We start from the raw sequence: 21,533 nt of genomic DNA on the forward strand, positions 1-21,533 counted from the left end.
TTGGGGGAGTACTCGGGGAGTACCCTGTGTTTCCTGTAGGATTGCCCATGGTGGACACAGGCTACATGCCCAGCAGCAGGTGGAGGTTCTGTGGCTCCATGCTCCTCCTGCCAATGAATACCATGCTGCCACAACACAGCTCCTGGAACCAGAGCTCTCAGAGGGGCCACAAAACCAGCTTTCCTAAAAATCATTGGAACTTTTTTTTTAAATGAAGGCTAAACATAGTCCCCGCCCTAGCATTCCCTTTGCCTTGTTTGTTGTCTCTCTCTGGGGCGTGTGTGGTTACTGATCTGAGCTGGTCCTTTGCATGGGCTCTTGAAGGATGAGTAGAGAATCTGGATGCACAGAAAGGGGAGCAGAGTCTCAGGGAGAACTTTCTTTGGCCCAGATCTCTTAGCACACACCAAGCGGGAATACATCCATCCTTGCTGATGGAGTGAAGCGGCATCTCCCACGAGGGAGCCAGGCACTTTGCTGAGCCCTGGGTGTGGGGGGCAGGGCTGCAGCAGGTGGGGTGGGGCCACAGGCCGATCTTCAGGAGAGCTCCTGTTGGGAAAGGGAGATGCCCCACACGGAGAAGGGCAAGTCTGATTTACACACTCGCACTTCCAAGTACATATATTTTACATTCAAATATATATATATATAGAGAGAGAAGGAGGTCTGTGCATAAATAACAATATTTGGAAATACACCTGCAACTGCATTAGGGAGGTGGGGTCCAAGTGGGGAGCTCTCCGATACAAGGCTGGAGACTGCTTTTGAGAGACACATAGGCACACAGGGTTTTTGAGCATCCTGTGAGAGCATTAAGGGACTTTGCAGGAGATTGATCTACCAGCATGGAAAGGAGGGACTGGCAGAGGAGGAAAGACCAGAGTGAGATGCCATCCTGGATTCTTCCAGAGTGTCTGCCTGCCACCCAGCTCATGGCCCACACAAAGCCTGCTGGGGTGCCATCTGTGCCAGGCAGGAGGTACATTAAGAGAGCCCATCCATGGGCCCGGCGGCGTGGCCTAGCGGTTAAAGTCCTCGCCTTGAAAGCCCCGGGATCCCATATGGGCGCCGGTTCTAATCCCGGCAGCTCCACTTCCCATCCAGCTCCCTGCTTGTGGCCTGGGAAAGCAGTTGAGGACGGCCCAATGCATTGGGACCCTGCACCCGCGTGGGAGACCCGGAAGAGGTTCCTGGTCCCTGCATCGGTTCGGCGCGTATCGGCCCGTTGCAGCTCACTTGGGGAGTGAAACATCGGATGGAAGATCTTCCTCTCTGTCTCTCCTCCTCTGTGTATATCTGGCTGTAATAAAAAATGAATAAATCTTTAAAAAAAAAAAAAAAAAAAAGAGAGCCCATCCACGTAGGTTGAGGGAGATGGGCCATGGGTCTCACTGGGCCATGGGTGTGTCCCAGTTAGCTGTTGGGGATGGCCCTGGGGGGCCAGCATGGGGGCCTGCAGCAGCAGAAGGGATGCCTTTTAAGCAAGGGAGAAAGCCCAGCCCTGTGACTTCTGGCTCCTTGGCCACAGGCAAGTGTTGGAGGCTTCCCCTGGCAGTTCTGGGGAAACATGAGGTCATGATCACAGTGGGGCCGGCCACTGTGGCTCAGCCTGCTGAGGGTTCAGGGCTGGAGGGCAGGGATAAGAAACTGGGAGATTCACTAGGAGTTGGTGTGGCTCCCCCTTGCTGGTATGTAGCTGGCACTAAGAAGGTAAGGCCCTCCCACACAGGGGTGCAGGCAGCGGGCAACTAGGGCTCTTGCTGTAAGAAGGGTGAGCCAGCCAGACCTCAGTGCCATGTTTGGAAGGCTCCGTGGCCATATGCCACTGCCTGTTAATTGCACATGCTCAGCAAAGGCGGTTTCTTTTACCTCTTTCCCTTGCAGTTGCCACTCTGGACCAGCACTGATTTAGTTTTTTTTTTGTAAGAAGGTCAACAGACAGGGAAGGAGAGTTAGAAATAGACCCTCTTTCCACTAGTTTACTCCCCAGCTGGTCACCATGGCAGCGGTTAGGCCCGGCCACTGGAGTCTGATGTTCTAACCAGGCATCCCACGTGGTGTCAGGGACCCAAGCACTTGGGCCGTCCCCTGCTGCTCTCCCAGGTGCATTAGCAGGGAGCTGGATCAGAAGTGGAGCAGCAGGGACTTAAACTGGTGCTGTGATGTCTCATCTGCAGAGGCTTAACAAGCTACGCTGCACAAAGCCCAGGTTAAGCTTCTTCTACATACAGCTTCCAAGAAAGAACTCTGTGCCCTGGATGAGCAAGGCGTGTGCCTTTCTGGGCTTCTGTAGTTTACCCAAGGTCAGATCTTGGTCAAAGCAAACCACAGGACAGCCTCCCCAGACATCTGCAACATCCTAAGCAGTTTCAAGGCTCCCCCTCATGCTAAGGGCCACTGCACCAGGACCCACCAATTGTAGCTCCTATCTTTTCCTGCGCAAGCTTGTATCAGGGTCTGCTTTCCCAGGCCTGAGCCTTCCCCAAGCCCTGGATCAAGGCAGGGGGACGGGACAGAGGACTGCCCTCTGGTGGCCTTTTTCTTCTGAGCATAACAGAGAGGAAACCGGAGTTCCCATGTAATCAGCCCTGCATATTTATAGCATCACACCCTGTAAACAGGAAACTTCTCAGGCTTAGAGAAGGCAGCCCGCAGCACAAACAGCATATTGCCAATGAGTTCCTGCACCCGGTCCGCACACACATTATTGGTTAAACAAGAAGATATGTTATATGTGTTGCATATATATATATGTAATCACACACACACTCCCTCTAGGATGTCAGGTCCCTGAGGCAGGCATGTCTTTTGTATGTATTGTCTGTAGCTCTCACTAGTGACTCGCGGGCACAGTGGTATGTGCAAGGCAGCATGCAGCACTTACCTGTTGCACCACCTTACATGGATGTTGGAATCAGGATGAGCTGCATTGTTCCTGCCCTCCGGGCACTCAGTGGGCAGTTTTGTTTCCTTTCGCCCTGATGATGGGTAGAGACTGTCCGTATGCTTATTTCTTGGATGAGACCCTGAGAGGGTAAGAAGCTTGCTGGATTTAGGGACAGGTGCTTTCTGTCTCAGGTTTACTGACTGCACAGACCTGGGACTAGGTTCCTGTGCTCTGTGCCTTTCCAGTGGTGTGTGCACGTGTGTCTGGCATCGTCACTAGTTAGACAAGAGTTGGAAGTGTCTCCTGTCCGGGACCACCAGCCCTTTCTGAGGCTCTGAGTTTACTGAGTGGCAGGTCACCTGCCTGCTGGGCTGCCCTAGACATCAGAGAAGGGAAGGTTGCCAGCCGGCAGGGTAGCTGTGTGACTTGCATGCTGTTCCTTGACCCTGAGGTCCCTTGTGATGGAAAGGAGAAGGTTCCCCTGCACCCCGCCACCACCCGCAACTCAAACCTTCTACTGTTCTGTGACTCCTAGGGAGCCGATGTGTGCAGAAGAGAGAGGACCACTTGTTCCTAGGCAACCAGCACCCGCCTAGCCCATGTTGCCATGGCGACAGTGAAAGTTGGACTGATGGGATTACCAGCTCTTGCTAATTGCCTTATAAGCGCTCCAGGTCTCTGTCTCTTGCTTGCTCACTCACTCTGACTTTCATAGTCTTCTCCAACATCCCTCCTCCATCTGCAACCTCCCAGAGAGCTCCAATACAGTAGAAAACAACTGTGAATGGGGCCTGGCAAGCAGCTGTGTGACCCCGGGCAGGTTACCCAGCTTCTCTGGGCCTCCATTTCCACCTTTGGAAAACAAAGGTGTTGGAACCATGAACCCTGTCTAAGGTTCCTCCTGGCCCTCAAATCCTTTGCTGCTTCGAGAGCATGTCAGGGGAGCAAACCACACTGTTACTAGGCAACCGGCAGGCACCCTGCCCAAGTTGCCTTGGTGACTGGATGCTGGGAGGGAGGGGAGTAGCTGTTGTGGCTAATTGCTTAATTATTGATGAGTGCCTCAAGTCCTTCTCGTTGTTTTTGCTGCTAGGGGCCTTGGGGTCACCTCCTCCTCGGGCCAGCCACCTCAAGCCGTCTGTGTTGCGTGTCATGCAGTGGGACAGCGCCTTGGCCTGGACCCCCACATCACCCACGCCCTAGTTCTGCCTCTCACTGCCTAGAGCTGTGGCCTCGGTAAGTCCCCTCACTTCTCTGGGCCTCAGGGTCCCGGTCCGTAAAGTGACAGCTGGGCTCTGATGCTGCCCAGCCCCTCCTGCCGTTCCCTCAGAGTGGGGTGGGGGATGAACAAGCCCCTGCTCTTCTGAGCTCTCTGGGATGGTCCTGAAGGGCAGGCAGGGCGATCTCCCACGGGAGGGGTGCCGCTTGCACCCGTTGTCACCTCTGAGCCCCCAGCCACGTTGCTTGGCCTCCTTTATGAGCCCATAAAATGATTTATTTGTATACTAGAGATTAAAGATGCATATACACAGGTAGGTTATTTTTAGTTAGACAGAAAAAGAAATCAACATAGAAATGGTGGTATCTCCTCAGGGTCAGTAGCAATGTGGTGATGGTAATTTTGAGCACCCTGGGAGCCAAGACAAGAAGAGCAGGAGACGTATGATCGCTGCTTAACGAAGCACCGCGAGACTACTTCCCGTTCTAAATTCTGGAATGAATTTATCATGAATTTTGTATTCCCTTTTATAGATACTGAAGATAAAATTTTTAAAGGTTTCTTTTTATTTGAAAGGCAGAGTTACAGAGAGAGATCTTTGTATTTCCTGATTCACTAAGTGGAAACAACAGCTGGAAGTGGGCTAGTATGGAGCTGGGAGCCAAGAGCTTCTTCCATGTGGGTGCGGGGGTCCAAGGACTTGGGCCATCTTTTGGTGTTTTCCCAGGCACATTAGCAGGAAGCTGGATGGGAAGTGGAGCAGCCAGGACTTGAACCAGCGCTCATATGTGATAGCAGTGCTGCAGGCAGAGGCTTCACCTACTATCCCCACAGCAACAGTCCCAGAAAATACATGTATCTTTAACTGACTTCTCTTGCTGAGGGTACTAGTTTGTTTTATTTATTTTCATCTAAGAGTCAGAGACACAGAAAAGACTGCCAGCGAGAGCCCCCATGGGCCAGCTCATTTCCCACGTGCCTGCAAGTGCCAGGTCTGACCTGGGACAGAAGCTGGGGGCCAGGAGTGCACTGCAGATCCCCACTGTGGGGAAGGAACCCAGTAGCTTGAGCCATCACCATAGCTTCCCAGGGGCATGTTAGCAAGAAACTGTAGGGAGGCCCAGAGCTCAGAGTCAAACCCAAGTACTCGGAAATGCAGAAACCTCAACAAGCAAGGCTAAGTGCCAGCCCCTGGCCAAGGTTAGGATTTCAAGGTGTGAAAAGCTAAACTCCACAGTTGGCCCAATTCAAATGCTTGGAAAGTAAAATGACCTCTCTGCCAGTGCTTTAGAATTCTGTTCAGGCACATGCACTTAGAAATGATCAGAATCAATCTGATGTATGTATTATAGCTGATTCCTTACCAATCAGTTACCTATAAATTCTGTACAGCCGCTGGGTTGTCTGTAATTGGGATCTTAAGCGACGCCAACAATTCTACTCCCAATTTATTCTGAGATAAGCTAATGGAGATGAGGAGAGATGTAAAAATGCTTCTAGTAGCAGAATCTATAAAAGAAAATGGTTAGATGCCACTTCAGGGTTGAGGGCTAGTGAGTCAAAATACATCACTTCTCTACCATGAATTCTTTTAAGATGGAGCTGTACATTTTAATACGGAAAAAAAAACCCTTCAACTATACAATGTTAAGTAGAAGAACAAGGTCCAGAATTGCGACTAAATGTTTATAAAATATTATATGTTTTATTAAAAAGGACAATTTATAAATGTGGGTACAAGCTGCTATGGGCATCCTCGCATTCTTCTGGAAGGAATGTGTGAGTTGTGGTTTCCTGTGACAGGCAGGAAGATGCAGCATCCTGGGAAGCAGAGAGAGCTGTTATTCTTGAACCTGTTGTCTTTATACTTGGAGAACCTGGCAGTGTTGAGAGCCTAGACTCCAGTCTGACTAATATATCTATGTTAAAATTCCCGTTCTGCCATTTATGAGCTGTGTGACCTTGGGGTTCACTTTCATTTCTCTGTTCCTCATCTGTGAATGGGCTCCTACAGGGACCAGCGTGGTGGTACAGCGAATTAAGCCATCACTTGCAATGCTGGCATCCCATAGGAGCACTGGCTCGCATCCTGACTGCTTCTGATCCGGCTGCTTCCTCGTGTGCCAGGGAAGGCAGCAGAGGATGGCCCAAGTGCTTGGGACTCTGCCACTCACAGAGGAGACCTAAGAGCTTCTGGCCTTGGCCTTGGCCATTCCTGGACACCGCAGCCATGGGAGAGGGAACCAGCAGGTGGAAGCTCTCTCTCGTCTTTGTGTAACTTTGCCTTTCACATAAACAAATACATAAATAAAAACACATGGGCTCATACAGGCGTACTTTGAAAAGTTGAAGAAAAGAGGATGAAAAGATGGTTTGAAATGTCCTGTTTGTTGCAAAAATTTTTGTAAATCCATGCATACTTTTTCCGTGAAACACACTTTGCTTCAACATTTTGAAGACTCCTTGTAGTAGCTTCCTCCTTGGAGTATTGTAAGGATTAACTGTGTCAGTAAGGAAACAGCCCCAACAATACCACATGTGTGTCTTCCTGGAAAAATCAAAAAGGAGAGATTAAACAATAAATACAGCTAAGGTGCCCCCCCACCCCCCGCGCGCCATCTCTCAGTGTCCGGTGGAACCTAGAAAATATGTCATTTTTTTCCAACCTCAGACGCCATGCTTTCACTGCGTTTGACCTGACCTTGGCCTTGGAGGGTGGGTGGTAGTCCTGGGATACCCGAGAGCCTCTTAGGATGCCGGGAAGCCCTTGACTCAGTTGGCTTTGCAGCTCCTCTCCTAGCCCATGCCAGTTGAGTTCCCATGGCCAGGGCAGAATCCATGCCAGGCCCAGGCATGGGATGAAGGGCAAGTCCAACCCTCAGCTGTCCCAGGCCAGGGACAGACTCTCCACACAGCCTAGAAGGTCTTCAAACTGAAACCAGCTGAAGGAGGACGTCCACGTTCATGCCACAAGTCTGTGTGCTTGTCTGCTGATGGGCAGTGCTGGCAGGGGCCCTGTCCCCTGGGCCCAGAGACTTCCCTTGTGGTCAGAGCTGGGGGCAGGGTGGAGAGCAGAGGGCCCACTCCGCCTCCTCCCCCTTTCTTGGCCATGCTTCAGAGGCTAAGTCAGGCAAACTCCAGCTGCCATTTGGGAGCCTTGGCACCAGGTGGTGACTCCCCCTGGGGATACGGAGGGCGTCCCACGCCCCCCAAATCAGCTGCTGCAGTAGACCACCGGGCACGGCAAGGCAGGCAAAGCCGACCCTGTTCTTCCTTGTGTCTGTCCGGCCAGTCGTTTCTGCACTCTCGAGCCCGGGGGTCTCCTGATGCATCTATCTGTCGCATCCAACTGTGCTTCCATCTGCCCTTCCATCCCTCCGTCCCTCCTTCCCGCCTCCAGCCATCTGCCAGCTTTCCTAGCCGTCCTCAGCCTCGCCATCGCGCCTTCCCTCGCACCACGGGAGCCCGGGACGCCAGCCTTAGGGCAAGGCGCCGCTCCATCTGTGCGCACGAAGCCTGCCTTCCACCCGCCCCGCATCTCCTGAGCCCGGCGCCACGGCCAGCCCCCAGGCCTGTCCTCGGGCCCTTCCCTCTCACTCCCGCCACGACCTTCGGTTCCCGGCACGCGCGGTCTCGCCAGTCCCTGTCCCCGCGCCACGGGCGGACCTGCCTTTGTTCCGTGGCCCGGAGTGGCCCTCGCCTTGCCCCGCGGCGGCCTCGCCGAGCGCTCCCGGGCCCCGGGGCGGGGCGCACGCGGGGCGGGGCCGGGGTGACTCAGCCGCCGCCGGCCTCGCGCGCGGTCCGTGCGTCCGTCGGCCTCGCAAGGCGGGGCGGAGAAAATGGCGCTGCCCCCGGCCGCCGCGCCCCCCACCGGGACTCGGGAGCCGCCGGGGCCCCGCGTCGCCGACGCTGCCTCCGAGCCGCCGCCAGGCCTGCAGCAGCTATCGGCGCTGCAGCCCGAGCCGGGCGGGGTCCCGCTGCACTCGCCCTGGACTTTCTGGCTCGACAGGTGAGGGGAGCGCGGGGCCCTCCGTTTCAGTCCCGGCCCCAGAGCGCGTCCACCCGGGCCTGCGCCGACGCTTTATCCCGGTGCGACCCGGAGTCAAACGCCCTGCGCCGGGCGCCCGAAAGCGGCGGGCACCCCGCTAGGTAAAGGCTCAGAACCCCACCGCGCGCTTCCTCGGGGCAGGGGGCGCGGAGCCGGGTCGGGAGTCCCCAGTTTGGGCTGCGCCGCGGCACCTCGCCTCCGGCCGGGAGAGCAAAGCACAGCCCCTAAACTTTGGGCAGCACTTTCTCCCGGTGCCTGCTCCGCACCAAGGCGCCGGCGCGCACGCCCGGGGCTGAGCCCCACGGGGAAGGGCGGCCAGGGTGGTGGGCTGCGAGAGACTGGGCAGCGGCTGTCTGGTTACCCCCAGGGGATCTCGGGAGAGCATGGGACACACGTTCTTGGCTGTGGCAGCCCCTGGGAAGGGTCCGGTGGTGGCATGGCTGATGCTTAGCTGCGGACGTCCTGGCTTCGCACTTGGCCGGGCAGGTGTTTCTGAGCGCACACACCTGCTCTGCGTTGGGATTCCAAGGGTCACAGCCGGCTCTGCCAATCAAGAGGCAATTGTAGCTTTCTCTGGGGTTGGCTCAGATGGCCCCCCTTTGGAGAGGCCTTCCTGTGTACTGTTGTAAAATACTCTCCCCTCACCCTCTTTATTCTGATTTCTCTCGCCTCGAGTCCGTTCTGAGTTGCTTGTGGGACCGCAGTTACACGTGAATTTGTTTTCAAGCTATGTCCGCAACCCCTTAGTTACCTTCTTTGCTTTTTCTTTGCGCTCTTTTCCTGGATGCTTGCTGAATGCCCGTGCCTAAAACAGCCTGACCCACGGTGGGGGCAAGACATGGATGTCTGTGGCTGGTCCTTCAAGGGTATTTCAAAAACTTGGAGAAATGCAGATAAAACTGGCTCTACTGTGGATCAGTGCAGTAGTTATCTGAGAAGTTTCCGGAGCAGGCACAGAGCTAGTCTGAAAGAGTGTTGCATGAAATCCATGCAAGGTTTCTGGAAAGCCATTTCATCTCTTGCCTGGGAGACCAGTTCCTCCCTTTCTTCCTATGGGAGTTAGCGCCCTTCTATGCTTGGGGACACTTGGGGCATCAGGTCTTCCTCTGGGGAACCCATCAAGTTGGGGGGTGGAGCTAACCAAGTTTCTTAGAACATTTTCACTTTCGGTAGTGAATTCGGTAGGGGATGCAAAGAGAGTGTTGTTTCGCAACTGAAGTGAATTTGGCAACCTTGCGCGCAGCATGAAATCACGGGGCTTTGTTTTCGGAGGTGTGCTGTGTCTCTGCTGCTTCTACCTGGCGCCGGTCTTCAAGTTGTTTACCTGGCCCTGGGTGGTGACTGTTGAGCGAAAGCAACGCGACTGGCAGAGCTTCTCTTCAAACAAATCAAAAATTAATCCTGTCTGCAGCACGTTTGAGGAATGACCCAAGCTATGTGCACTGACTGCCCATAGTCATGCTTTAAAAAAAACTTTATTTTTATTGGAAAGGCAGAACTATATAGAGAAGGAAAGACAGAGAGAAAGCTCTTCCATCTGCTGGTTTACTCCCCAGAGGGCCCCAAAAGCCAGGGCTGAGCTAATGTGAAGCCAGGAGCTTCTTCATGGTCTCTCCTGTGGGTGTAGTATCCTGAGGCCTTGGACCGTCCTGCACTGCTTTCCCAGGTTACAAGCAGGGAGCTGGAAGGGAAGTGGAGCTGCCCAGACATAAACCAGTGCCCATGGGGAAGCTGGCATTTGTAAGGGGGAGGATTAACCAATTGAACCATAGTGCAGGTCCCATAGCATCACACGTTTAAAGAACCCTTAGTACCTTTTAGGAATATGTAACTTCAGTGAAGACACACATTGTGTCTTTGTTACCATTGGGTTGCATGTTTTCCTTTGAAAGTCAGTAACCAACCATTGTCATAGTCCCAACTCTTTGATGCTGAAAGGATTAGTTTCAGCATTTTCCATAAGTATTCATTTTGATCAGCTGTGTCCTAATTTATTGTGCGGCATGTTAGAATCCTTCACATTCTGGACTGCTCCCCTCTCCCGCAGGGTACATGTGCTCTAGAACTCGTATCTTTTTCTTCCCAGCCAAAGAACATTCTAGAAAGCAGGACGGTTCTCAAGAAGAAATCCTCAAGGGAGCCTGGCCCCTGTCAATGCATCTCAAGAGTCCCAGTGTGAAAAACCTGCTGCCTTCTGGCACCTTGCGCTTCCTATCCTGCTCCCAGCCTCGTGGGTGGTGGCAGGGGTGTGGCCCGGGCTTTCCGAGCCTCGCTGTTTGGAAGACAAGGCAGTCTGTAAGCTGGTCTGAGCAGTCAGTGACAGCTGCAGGTGCTCTACATGTGCTTTCCCAGGTGGATTTGCAGGGAGCTAGATAGGCAGAGGAGCAGGCAGCGCATGCATCTGGGGGCAAACCAGCCCTTCTTGCTCTGTCTTGATTCTGGGGAGTCACTCCTGGCCGTGGTGTCACTGGCTGCTTCATTTACTCCTTGTGATGGTCCCGGTTCTTCTCTCTGAGCTTTGTCCCCAAGCTGTCTTCCTCATCTGTCCGTACCAGTGAGCTCCTCCAGGCACCAGGCTTACAATGCCATCCGAGGGCTGCTGACACCTCCGGGGGGCCATCTGCCCCTCCCTGATAACCTGTGATTATCAGAGTGCTTCAAAGAGAATTGAGAGGTCGGTTCTTTGTGATGCAGAAAGATGCCCCAAGCCTGCACGTTTCCCATGGCCTTTCTGAAGTACCCTCGTAAACATACATCCAGACTGAACCTGGGCCAAGCCACCAGCTCAGCTGCCCTCCCAAACTTGCTGCCTTTTCTCTAATCTCAGATAAGGGAAGCTGACAAGAGCTTAATCCTGCCAGTTGCTCGGCCCAGATGCATCCGATTTAGCTCTCAGCCTCCAGCTGCCCAGAGCAGAGGCCAGAGTGCTGGTGCAGGCCTGGAGATGGCAGGCTTCCTTGCTGCTGCTGCTCCAGCCTCCTTCTCCCTGCCCACGCTGTCCCACCAGCTCATTGGCCACTTGCTCTTTCTCCATCAGCCTTTGCTTCCTCCTGCCTAGGGTGCTCCTCCCTCCGTGACCTGCATGGTCACTCCCTGCTGTCCTCAGGTCTCTGATGACTCTTCCTCCACCCCCGCCTGAAGGAAAAGGGCCCACAGCCCTGCTTCACTTTCCCCATGGTATCGCCACCACCACCTGCTGTCAGTTCTCACCACACGGTAACTTGCAGTGTCCTTGGCTCTCAGGGCACAGCCTGGTCCAGGCTCATCAGTGCCAGATGTTTGACGTGCTGTAGAGTTCCATCCACAGCCACCTCACTTCTCCTGGGCTGGCTCTCTGTTCCTCTGATCACTTGCAGAGTCTCCATCTCTGGCCCTAGACTCCCCCCGGAGTTGGAGAGCAGAGTGCCCAGAGCAGGAACGTCCACAGGCCTTTTTGAAGCACCACTGACCCTTGAGGAGCCGAGCTGACTTCTCTCCACTCTTCCTTTTCTGCTTGTCACATGTTGCTCCACAGTCCCACCTGACTACCAGTTCTTCAGAACCGAAATTTCCATTCGCTCCTTGAATCTCATCCTCTCCACAGCACCTCATTCCTCCCTGTTCTGTGCTTCATGTTTTGATGACCTTTGGAAAACTTGCTCTGAGTCTGTGCCATCCCTCGCCCTACACCTGGCATGTCCCCACTCCTGGCACATCCTCATCCTGACTTCCTGCAGGCCCTGGCTGCACTCTGTCTAGCTATGCACCTGCTGTCAAACCCTCCCTTTTGCCAGGCGCCCCCACCAGGGCTGGCGTGGTTGGGCCTTGAACTTGTCACTTGCAACTGCCTCACTCTGCTCCTCTGCCTCAGCGGTGGTTTTTTTGCTTTGCTTCTTGCCACCTGAGGGTGCCTCTGCTGTGTTCCAAGGGTACTGCTTAAGTGGTTTCAGTAGTTCTGAGATGCTATTGATTTCATTGCTTATTCTTTTTTCTTCCTCAAATGAAGAAAGCTGTAGACTTGCAGGTTCTGATGCAAACAGCTATTGCTCCCTTGCTGCTTATAACAGGAGACCCACCTTCTTTGTGCCTGCCACTCGTGAACTCCCGAGATGCCCCTCAGTCTGTCATTCTTACCCGTGACCTCTGCCTACTTGTCCCTTTCTTGGCTGCATCACGGACTTGCCAGCTTGTGAAATTTGTCTCATGATGTTCGTTCCCGCTGCCTGTGTTGCCTCGCCCCACCCATTTCCCAGAAAGACGGCCGTGCCTCCTTCACGGGCCGCTTGGGATGACTACTGCTCTGCAGTTTGTCCTTGAGTAGCCTTCGCTGCCACCAGGATTCCTCCTGCCCTCTCTATGTCTCTGCCAAGGCCAGTGTTAACATTGGGATCACTGATTTGTCCCTGGTGTGTCCCCTCCCTCTGGATGGCAAGCGTCTTCTCGGCCCTCCCATCTTCCGGAAGTATGTGTGACAGTGCCAGGCACCTAGTAGGTGAAGCATCACATACATGTCCCTTCAGCTTACCCTCCCGCCCTCTGGGTTTTATCATCACTTAGCCTGTGTTTATCAAAGAGTAGTTCCATGTCCTGGCTGAGCAGGTACAACCACCAGGCTCCTGACGGTACCCAGATCTCTGGGGGGGTAGAAGATGGATTTGTAAACAAACTAAAAAATGCCCCAGGCATTAAAACATGCCAATTGTGCCCCCACTGACGATCTCTGACCTTGCCACCTTGATCGGTCACCAGTCACGGCTGGGGTTCATGTGGAGACAGTGGGGGTGCTGCCCGGGCCTCACTCTGCAGCAGGGCCAGCTCCTGGGCCACCTGTTTTGGGCCACGTGGGAAGGCCCCAGAGTTCTGCAGTGAAGGCATGGAGTTCTGTGGGGACCCACCTTCCAGGAGGCAGAGCTTCCCAATGCACTCCCGGAAGGTGCACTCCCTGGTGACCAGTCTGGTTTGGTTAAGGGTGATGCGGGCTCGACCAGGGAGACCCCGTATTCAGCCTTGTTCCTAGAACAGGGGAGCATCATGGCAGAAGGGGAGGGTGTGGACCTCCCTGCTTTCCCTGTGTTTCTCTCATGCTTGCTTTTCAAAAGTCATGGATTCTCTGAATGCCCCCGGGGTTAAGTTTGTGTAAGGGACAGGAGACTTCTGGGTGGATGTGGTGAGCCAGGACCTGGGCCTGGGGAGCATTCGCAGCCTGTTCAGCTGGGGTTCAGTGGTTACTTCCATGAAGGATGACCGCTGGACCACAGACATCCTCACTCAGAAAAGTTGCTACCAATCGCTGAAAAACATTCTGACCTCCCCTATCCCCCCACTTTTGATGTCTGGGGTGATGACTGTTCAGATGCTGGCCTCGCTTGGGCCTGTTGGGAACTTTGCCACTGTTAACACTGAAGGGTTAGTTCTGCATTAAGATGCAAAGAGCTTCAGTTATTACTGCAAAGGAGCCATATGGAAAACAAGAGGGAAGCAGGGAGAAATCAAAGTCGAATAAACAAAGGTGCAGAACTAAAACATGTGTATTATGTTGACAATTTCAGTAGATGCATTATTAACAGCCTGTAATAGGGATGGGATCGTTTTTGTGTGTGACTCTCAGGAAGCTGATGTAGCTAGCCGCAAGCCACAGATCTAAGAGTGATTAAAATGAAATTATCTTTAATGGAGTGAGTGAAATGTGAGGAGCATATTTAATCATGTCGCTGGGCCTGAGAAGGTTTTCCCTGTAACAGCTGCATCTGATGTCAATTTGACAGGAAGATTGGTTTTGCAAAGACCTACCCCAGGCTTTGGCGTCTACCCACTTATGCTTGGTTCTCCTGGCGGAACTAAAGGCCTCTCACTTACGAGGGGGAATTGTCATTCATTTTCCCCATCAAATGTGGGTTGTGTGCATGGATACCGGGAGGATGGAACCGGTAACTGGATGACCCATACCACATTCTGCGTTAACTCTGCTTAGTACTTGAACTTTGTGAATATGAACCAATAGCCACTCCTGTGCGTTAAGAACTGAACCAAGGGCTATGGAGAGTGATCCACCAGAATCCTCGAGATGTCGAAGCAGGACGTCTCAGCAACATCTTACAGGTGGAGTCACAGAGAAGCACTTTGCCGGAAGTCTTGCTGCGATATAGAGCAGAAGTGGGATTTGAGTCACGGATGGTAGCACCCCAGGGACTGGCAACTCCACCTCAGCTGGCCATGTCCTCTCTGAATTGACATGCTGCCAGGACACAGTCCCCTCTTATCTTGCATCCAAAAACCTGGGAGATGGATAGGACTCAAGAAGCCATCTGGAAACCAGGGACTGGCTTCATGGGAGAAAACGAAGCCGGGACACCCCTGCTTGATAATGTCTGTGGGTGTTGACACATGTGTCTGTGAGAATAATAAGTTTTATGTTTTCCTTGGGGGCTATTTTTTGTTAGGATTTACTTTCCAACCTATTGCCTGTTTATGATAGCTTGATTAGTATTTGCCTATCTGTTCATGGAAAAGACAACGTTCCCATCTGCTGGTTCACTCTCCAAAGACCTGCAGTGGTCAGGGCTGGGCCAGACAAAGCCAAGAGCCCGGCGCATCGTCCAGATCTTTCACACGAGTGGCAGAGATCCAAATACTCGAGCCAGCACCCACTACTTCCCAGAGTCCAGCTTAGCAGGCAGGTGGGAATTGGAGCAGGGCCAGGACTCAGACCTGGAACTGTTATATGGAGGGGTGGCATCAAAACTGTTGCCGTACCCTCCAGCCTAATACCCAGCCTCGGTGACCTGAGTTAGATGACCTGGCCAGCACATTGCACACCTTGTCATGTATCTGAGTCACCTGGTGTATAACAAACATCTGGTGGGGCCCTGAGACTGCGTCTCTAGCAAGTCCCCAGGAAGTGCTGCCCACCAGCCGACTCACTTTAAGAAGCAGCGATGAGGCAGTTTGAGAAACCTTGTAAGCCTCTTCGCTCTGAGAAGCGTCTCTGGGTATCCAGATGGCTTGTGAGGGGGTGTATGTCCCCCGGGATCACAGCTAGTCAGGAAATGGTTAAGATGGTTTGTCTAGGTATTTACTAAGGCGCTGTCCCCACCACAGCAGGTGCCTCCCGGGGAAAGTTTGAACTGAGAATTTAAACTGCAGGACAGCTGAGGCCATGCCAGGTGCAGAGCCTGTTCATGGTCCCACACAGAGTATCTGTGTGTGTTTGGATGTGTTTGGTTTAAGCTAGTGAGCCGGGCCATGTTGCTGGGCAACCCTCAGTCCGAGTTCCCACTTGGCTCCTTGACCAGTTGTGTGTCTTTTTTAAAGATTTATTTTTATTTTTATTTTTATTACAAAGTCAGATATACACAGAGGAGAGACAGAGAGGAAGATCTTCCGTCCGATGATTCACTCCCCAAGTGACCCGCAACGAGCCGATGCGCGCCGATCCGAAGCCGGGAACCTGGAACCTCTTCCGGGTCTCCCACGCGGGTGCAGGGTCCCAAGGCATTGGGCCGTCCTCGACTGCTTTCCCAGGCACAAGCAGGGAGGTGGTTGGGAAGTGGAGCTGCCGGGATCAGAACCGGCGCCCATATGGGATCCCGGGGCTTTCAAGGCGAGGACTTTAGCTGTTAGGCCACGCTGCCAGGCCCCCCCCCCAGTTGTGTGTCTTTAAGTGAGCTACCTTAGCACCTCTGAAGGAGTGGGCTTCTCTGCACTTTGGGCTCCTAGAGGTGTTTTAAAGGGATGATGGACATGTGTACTGCATGATGGTGCAGGGCTAGAAGGAGGCTCCATGCTTTTAAGCATCTCAGACGCATATTAAGCCCCAAGACTTTGGTTAAGATTTCCAGGGACCTGCTAGAGTGAATGCGTAAATATCATGTTAAATTTTTGCATGGAAATGGTGCTTAGGTGCCTGGGAACCATTTTAGTAGAGCAGTTGGTCTACGCTTATTGGACATCCCACCCACTCCTAGCTCTCCAGGGAAAAGGAACGTCCCTAGGTTTGTTTCATCACAAAGCTGGAAGCACAACGGGAATAAATGGAAAGCCGGAGTGAGAGCTCTGGTCTGCAGTAGTGTACAGCACTGCCCCTGGTGTCTACATTAATTGTGCTCTTGGCAAATCTTGAAGGGTGCTCTCCCACCTCTGTCCTGCCCATCGCTGTGGAGCAGCTAAGCCCAAGTGGAAACAGCCCTGTCAGTGGCAGTGGCCTCAGACCCAAAGAAGTACTGCCAGTTGCCTTTGCTTTCTCCTGGCAGATGGATGCAGGAGGGTCTCAGCGAGGTGGGGGACCCTCTTACTGCCCATCCTACAGATGAGGAAATGTGCTTGGTGGCGCAGTCCTAACGGCTCCCCCAACCCAGTCTGCATCCTGTTCTGAGCATCTCAGTGATGATGGTAGCAGCAGTGATGGTTACAGGAGGCCATCAGATGTGCTGTGTCGATGCTCACTCTGGCATTAGCTCCTGTAGTCTTGGCAGCAGAGCAGTGGAGTAGAGGCCATGTCTCCAGAGAGGAAGGTGAAGGTCAGCAAAGGTCAGCAAGGGCCAGGCTTGTCATAGAACAGGGAGGTGGCCGAGGGGGCCCCAGGTCCAGAGCTGCTGATTCCAGGGACTGTCTTTCCCTGTCATCCTGCCACAGCCTATCTGTGGTCTCTTGGCGTCTAAGCTTCCTCCCTTATCCAGTGCCCTGAAATGATGACTTCAACACCTGCTCTGCATGTGTGAGGTATCATTGCCAGGGATTTCAGGGGCACCTAGCCCTTCCCTGCATCTCTGTTTTTGTCCCTTCCGGGTACAGTTATATGACTGGGTGGACCCAAGGAGGGAGCAGGGGGCTGAGAAGGGTTGGGAAAGCAGGTTTGCTATAAGACAAATTAAATGTGATTGTTAGTCCTTTTGCACAACTAAACTCTCTTCAGGATAAGTTTGCTTCAATAAGGCAAAATCCCAGTTGCAGTGAGGCACCTAGGAGGTCTTTTATTCCAGCAGGTAGGGACAGGAGCAGAGGGAGGGAAAAAAAGGGAGGGGGGACATCTCCTACCATGGTGGCAGGAGGGGCCTGCAAAGGAAGTGGGGAGCTGGGAGCAAGATGAAGGAGGACAGGGGAGGGGCAGCACGTGCAGGGGTGCACACCTGCGGGAGTGGGCCTGTGTTGTGGCAGGGGGGTAGGGGACGGGCATCACAGGGCCTTGGAGGATGAGTAGGTGTGGCAGAGATTAGGGAGGGGGCCTGGAGGGGTTGGTAGAGAGGGCTGTCGGGTAAGGCTCCATGAGGTTACAGCAGATTGGTGGATACAGGATTACGGAATTACAGCAGATTGGCAGACAGCAAAATTTGAACCCGAAGGATGCACAAATTTTAAGGAAGCTAATCTAGGGGAAGCAGGTATTTAAAATAGTGCCAAGTCCAAAATGGTGGGGACCTTCAGGGCTGATGTTTAAATCGCTTCTCACAGTGATCACCCATCTCTGACAGTGGCTTATTAATATTCAGGAGTGACCTACTCTGAGGGCCAAGATGAGGGCATCAGGACCAGACAATACAGGAGAAGAACCCAGATCTGCTGCTTAAAAATGAACCTGCTAAGCCAGGCTTCCCACTGTGATAATGGTAGTCTTGCAGGACTGCCGTAAGAATCAAAGGAGGTGAAGTCTTGTAATACAAACTCAAAAAAGGAAATTTTGTTACATTAAGAGTATTGGATGGAGGGAAACCCCCGGAGGGACCTATCAGGTTCATTAACCAGTCAGAGTGTTTATCGTCCCATCACAGAATGCCCAGCTCTGACTGATCTGCGGGAGGGTGGCCCACAATTCAGAGAAGATAAAAACTGGTCCCAACTCCTGAGTTTCACAGCTCTCTGGCTGTATCTGTTAGGAACAGTCAGAATAATCATGAACCACCACTGTTTGGTATATAAGGAAGACTATTGTGGACCAATCCCTTACCTAAACCCACAGATTTCTGGTCCCAAAGAACGTGGTGTACTATTTACAGGTAGTCTACATGCATTCTCCAAAAGATGTTAGGCCACCTCTTACAATGCCTCGTATTATTCCAGTAGTCATTCAATTCTACCTTTCAGGAATAGTGGCAACATCAGGAGTGGGAGGAAGAAGAACCAATAATCAGTACAGATGCAGGTGGTTTTTTCCTTCCAAACATTTCCCATCTACTGTCATTTGAGTCATGTGAATTCACAGGTGCAGAAGCCTGACGTGGAATGCTGATGGAGTGCTTCCCTGGAGTGCTTTCTTTTCCACCTCCTCCCTCCCAGGCTTACACAAAGGACCTGGATACTCTTTCTCTGCCTCCAGGAGCCAGAGGAATTCCTGGAGCAGGGCTGTTTGCTCCAGAGCACAAAGGCCAAGAGGACGATGGGTTCGTCTGGAGGAATCCCCGGCGGCTGGATTCAGTCATTCCTGACCACTGCAGGGCTTCTTAACCCGCTGCATGCTTCTACCACTTTGTCCTGTTACAGAGCAGTTGTAGGATGTTCAGCAGCCCCCTTGTGCCCCACATACCAGTAGAAACATGTTCCTCCATTGGACAACAAACAGTATCTTCCGATATGGCTAGATGTCCCATTGGGGGTGACACATCACCCTCAGATGAGCACCCTTGGTCTGCAGAGAGAGGAGTTAGGATTCTTACACACGATACCTGCTGTTGCTGCAGCTGGCTGTTCCAATGACAGGCAGGAGACGGGGAGGCTACCAGCTTCCTGTGGCACTGCTTCAAGAAGCAGTAACAGGAGACCACACAGCTTCTGGCTGCACTTGGAGTCAGTGAGTCCAATACAAACTGTCCATGGGGCACATCATGTGAAAATCTCAGGTCACCTGTCCTTGCAGCCTCGATGCTGTACGTTCAACCCAGTTTTGCTTAGGAAAGAAGTCCGAGGTGAGGGTGGAGGTGAATTGATGCATCCCAGCAAGTGCTGGAACCACATCTGGTTCCCTAAAACGTGCTGTGTCTTCTCCTCTGGCCAGCCAAGCCAACCACAGTTGCTAGGACGACATTGTTTGGTTTGGTTTAAAAACTGAGCGTCCGCGAAACTGCACAGCAGTTTTATGGAAGTTGAGAAAGTGGGAAGAGACCTGGCAGAGCAGAGAGTCCCACCTCTTCCATGAAGAAATTAGGAAACTGGATTTCCAGGAAGCTTTCTCTGCATCCCTTCTCGGAGTGCACCTGTTCCCCAGGGTACTGAGCCACCATAGAGGAGGGCTGTGTTTGAGCGTGATCCTGCTGTCCCCAGGAGGTTCCCTGCCCCATTGGAAATACTCTCTCCAAATGAGATACTTCAAAGAATTTTTGGAGAAAGGGAATTAAAAGGGAAGGTCTGTTTGGGGTGAAAACATGTCTTGAGATCTCTGCATTTTTTTTTCATGAAGTACATTTTCACAAGCTTTCTGTAGACCCTCTGGTCTTGTTTTCTCTAAGCTAATCATATAGTTATGATCTTGCAATAAAAATGAGATTCAGGGGTGAACATTGGGCCTGGCAGTTATGGCACGCTGCTGCTTTAAGAACGTGCAGTTGGTACAAGTGATTATGTTTTTGCCACCTTGGGGGAGACCTGTCATGGGTTTCTAGCTTCTATACACCGCACCCTCCTGCCAGCTGTTTCAGGTGTTTGGGGACAGGGCCAGGGGGTAGGGTCACTTTCTCTTTTTGTCTTTCTAATAAGTTTTTTTTTTTTAAGAAAAGATATTTAAATGAGGCTAAGTGTGAGAATACACTGAGATTGATTGTGAAAGCCCATTTAACAGTGTAAGTGCATAAGAGCAGGAGACGGTCTGGGGGGTCCCCTGCTGTTGGGTCACATTTGTGTGGCCATATCTCTCTAGGAAAGCAGTGAAAGTAACAGTGAAAGTTATGTGGCAAGGTTACAAGGTTGCAGTGGAGGTCAGGGGCTCACCAGAGTAGCGAGAACTCAGTGTAGTCATTGGTGTCTTCGCAGAAAGTTTGTGTAGCATGTGCGTGGATTTCGAACATTTCTTGGCACCACGGCAAGGATATCTCTTCACCCAATTTTCCATGAACATTTTGCACATATCGCTACTGGTGCTGTTGTCTTACACTAGGAAGCACCGCCTCTTTGTGCTTTCATTCTAGAGTTCTTTCTAGGCGGTATCCTAGCAGCCAAAGTCCTCGCCTTGCACACACCAGCATCCCAATGGGCACTGGTTCGTGTCCCAGTGGCCCCAGTTCCCTTCCAGCTCCCTGCTTGTGGCCTGGGAAAGCAGTAGAAGACAGCCCAAAGCTTTGGGACCCTGCACCCATGTGGGAGACCCTGAAGAGACTCCTAGCTCCTGGCTTCGGATTGGCTCAGCTCTGATTGTTGTGGCTACTTGGAGAGTGAATCATCAAACAGAAGATCTTCCTCTCTGTCTCTCCTCCTCTCTGTATATCTGACTTTTCAATAAAAATAAATAAATCTTTAAAAAAACGAGAGTTCTGGAAACTTTGTTTCTTTAACGCCCTTGAACTGTGAAAGGAAGGCAGTCGGGATGGCTCGTGGAATTGTCACCTCTTCTAGAACATGGGCAAAAGACCAAAAGTGTGAAAGGAGGAAAAGATATTGCAAACAGGGCACCGAAGCCATGCTCCCTGGTGACTTTTCTCCCCCAGATTAAATAGCATTATCCTCATGTTGTATTTGCTTGCATTGGCATAGTGCTGTATGAGGCGAACGCTTGAATGATACTCATTCTTAACCATCCTCAATGGAAATATAACTTAAACATTAGTAAAGGGAGCCCAGTCGTATGGCACTGCAGGTTATACTGCTGCTTGCAACACCAGCATCTCATATCAGAGCGCCTGTTTGAGTCTCAGCTGCTTTGCCTCCTATCCAGCTTCGGGCTGATGTGCCTGGGAAAGCAGCAGAAGACAGCCCAAGTGTTTGGACCCTGCCACCCAAGTGGAAGAACCAGAAGGAGTTCCCAGGTCATAGCTTCAGCCTGGTCCGCACTTGGTTATTGCAGCCATTTGGAAAAGGGAAGATTCTCTCTTTTTCTCTCTGTCATTCTCCCCTTCAAATAAATATTTTAAAATGGAAAAGTACTAGAAATGTCTCCCTTACACACACACACACACACACACACACACACGAGTTAGTAAAGGAGCCATTTGTGTACTCCTGTGTCCCTTGGGAGATCCAGGAGTCTATTTGCTGAGCCTGTTTGGGAAACAGTCAGCTGAACTCTTCAAAGGAAGAAAAATCGGTGTTGGAACAGATGTCAGGTTTTTCATGCCATAATTTATTTGAAGAAAGTTTGAGTGTGTTTTAGTTTTCTCCCTAATGTTTGTACAGATTAAGCCCCAAAGGGACATAACCCCCTGCATGTATCCCAGTCTGTCCTTCAGTGATCTCGAGGCTCTTTGATGCACACAAACGGATGG

The 21,533-nt window shown here is 52.1% G+C and overlaps 1 protein-coding gene across 3 annotated transcripts in view; it reads left to right on the forward strand.

Moving 5' to 3' along the window:
* EIF4E3 (eukaryotic translation initiation factor 4E family member 3) overlaps nt 1-21,533 on the forward strand; it is a 62,566-nt gene that overhangs the window by 17,847 nt on the left and 23,186 nt on the right. For 2 of the 3 annotated variants that reach the window (XM_004581625.2, XM_058678861.1), the window contains exon 2: nt 3,981-4,123. Coding sequence is in view for 1 of the 3 variants with exons in the window: in XM_058678862.1 (XP_058534845.1) it covers nt 7,946-8,115 (170 nt within the window). In the remaining 2 variants the exon portion in view is untranslated. Of the gene's footprint in view, nt 1-3,980; nt 4,124-7,887; nt 8,116-21,533 lie in introns of those variants that run through there. The other variant, XM_058678862.1, reaches the window with a different exon arrangement.

This window comes from Ochotona princeps, chromosome 21, assembly GCF_030435755.1.
Source record: "Ochotona princeps isolate mOchPri1 chromosome 21, mOchPri1.hap1, whole genome shotgun sequence".
In the NCBI taxonomy this organism is placed as follows: domain Eukaryota; kingdom Metazoa; phylum Chordata; class Mammalia; order Lagomorpha; family Ochotonidae; genus Ochotona; species Ochotona princeps.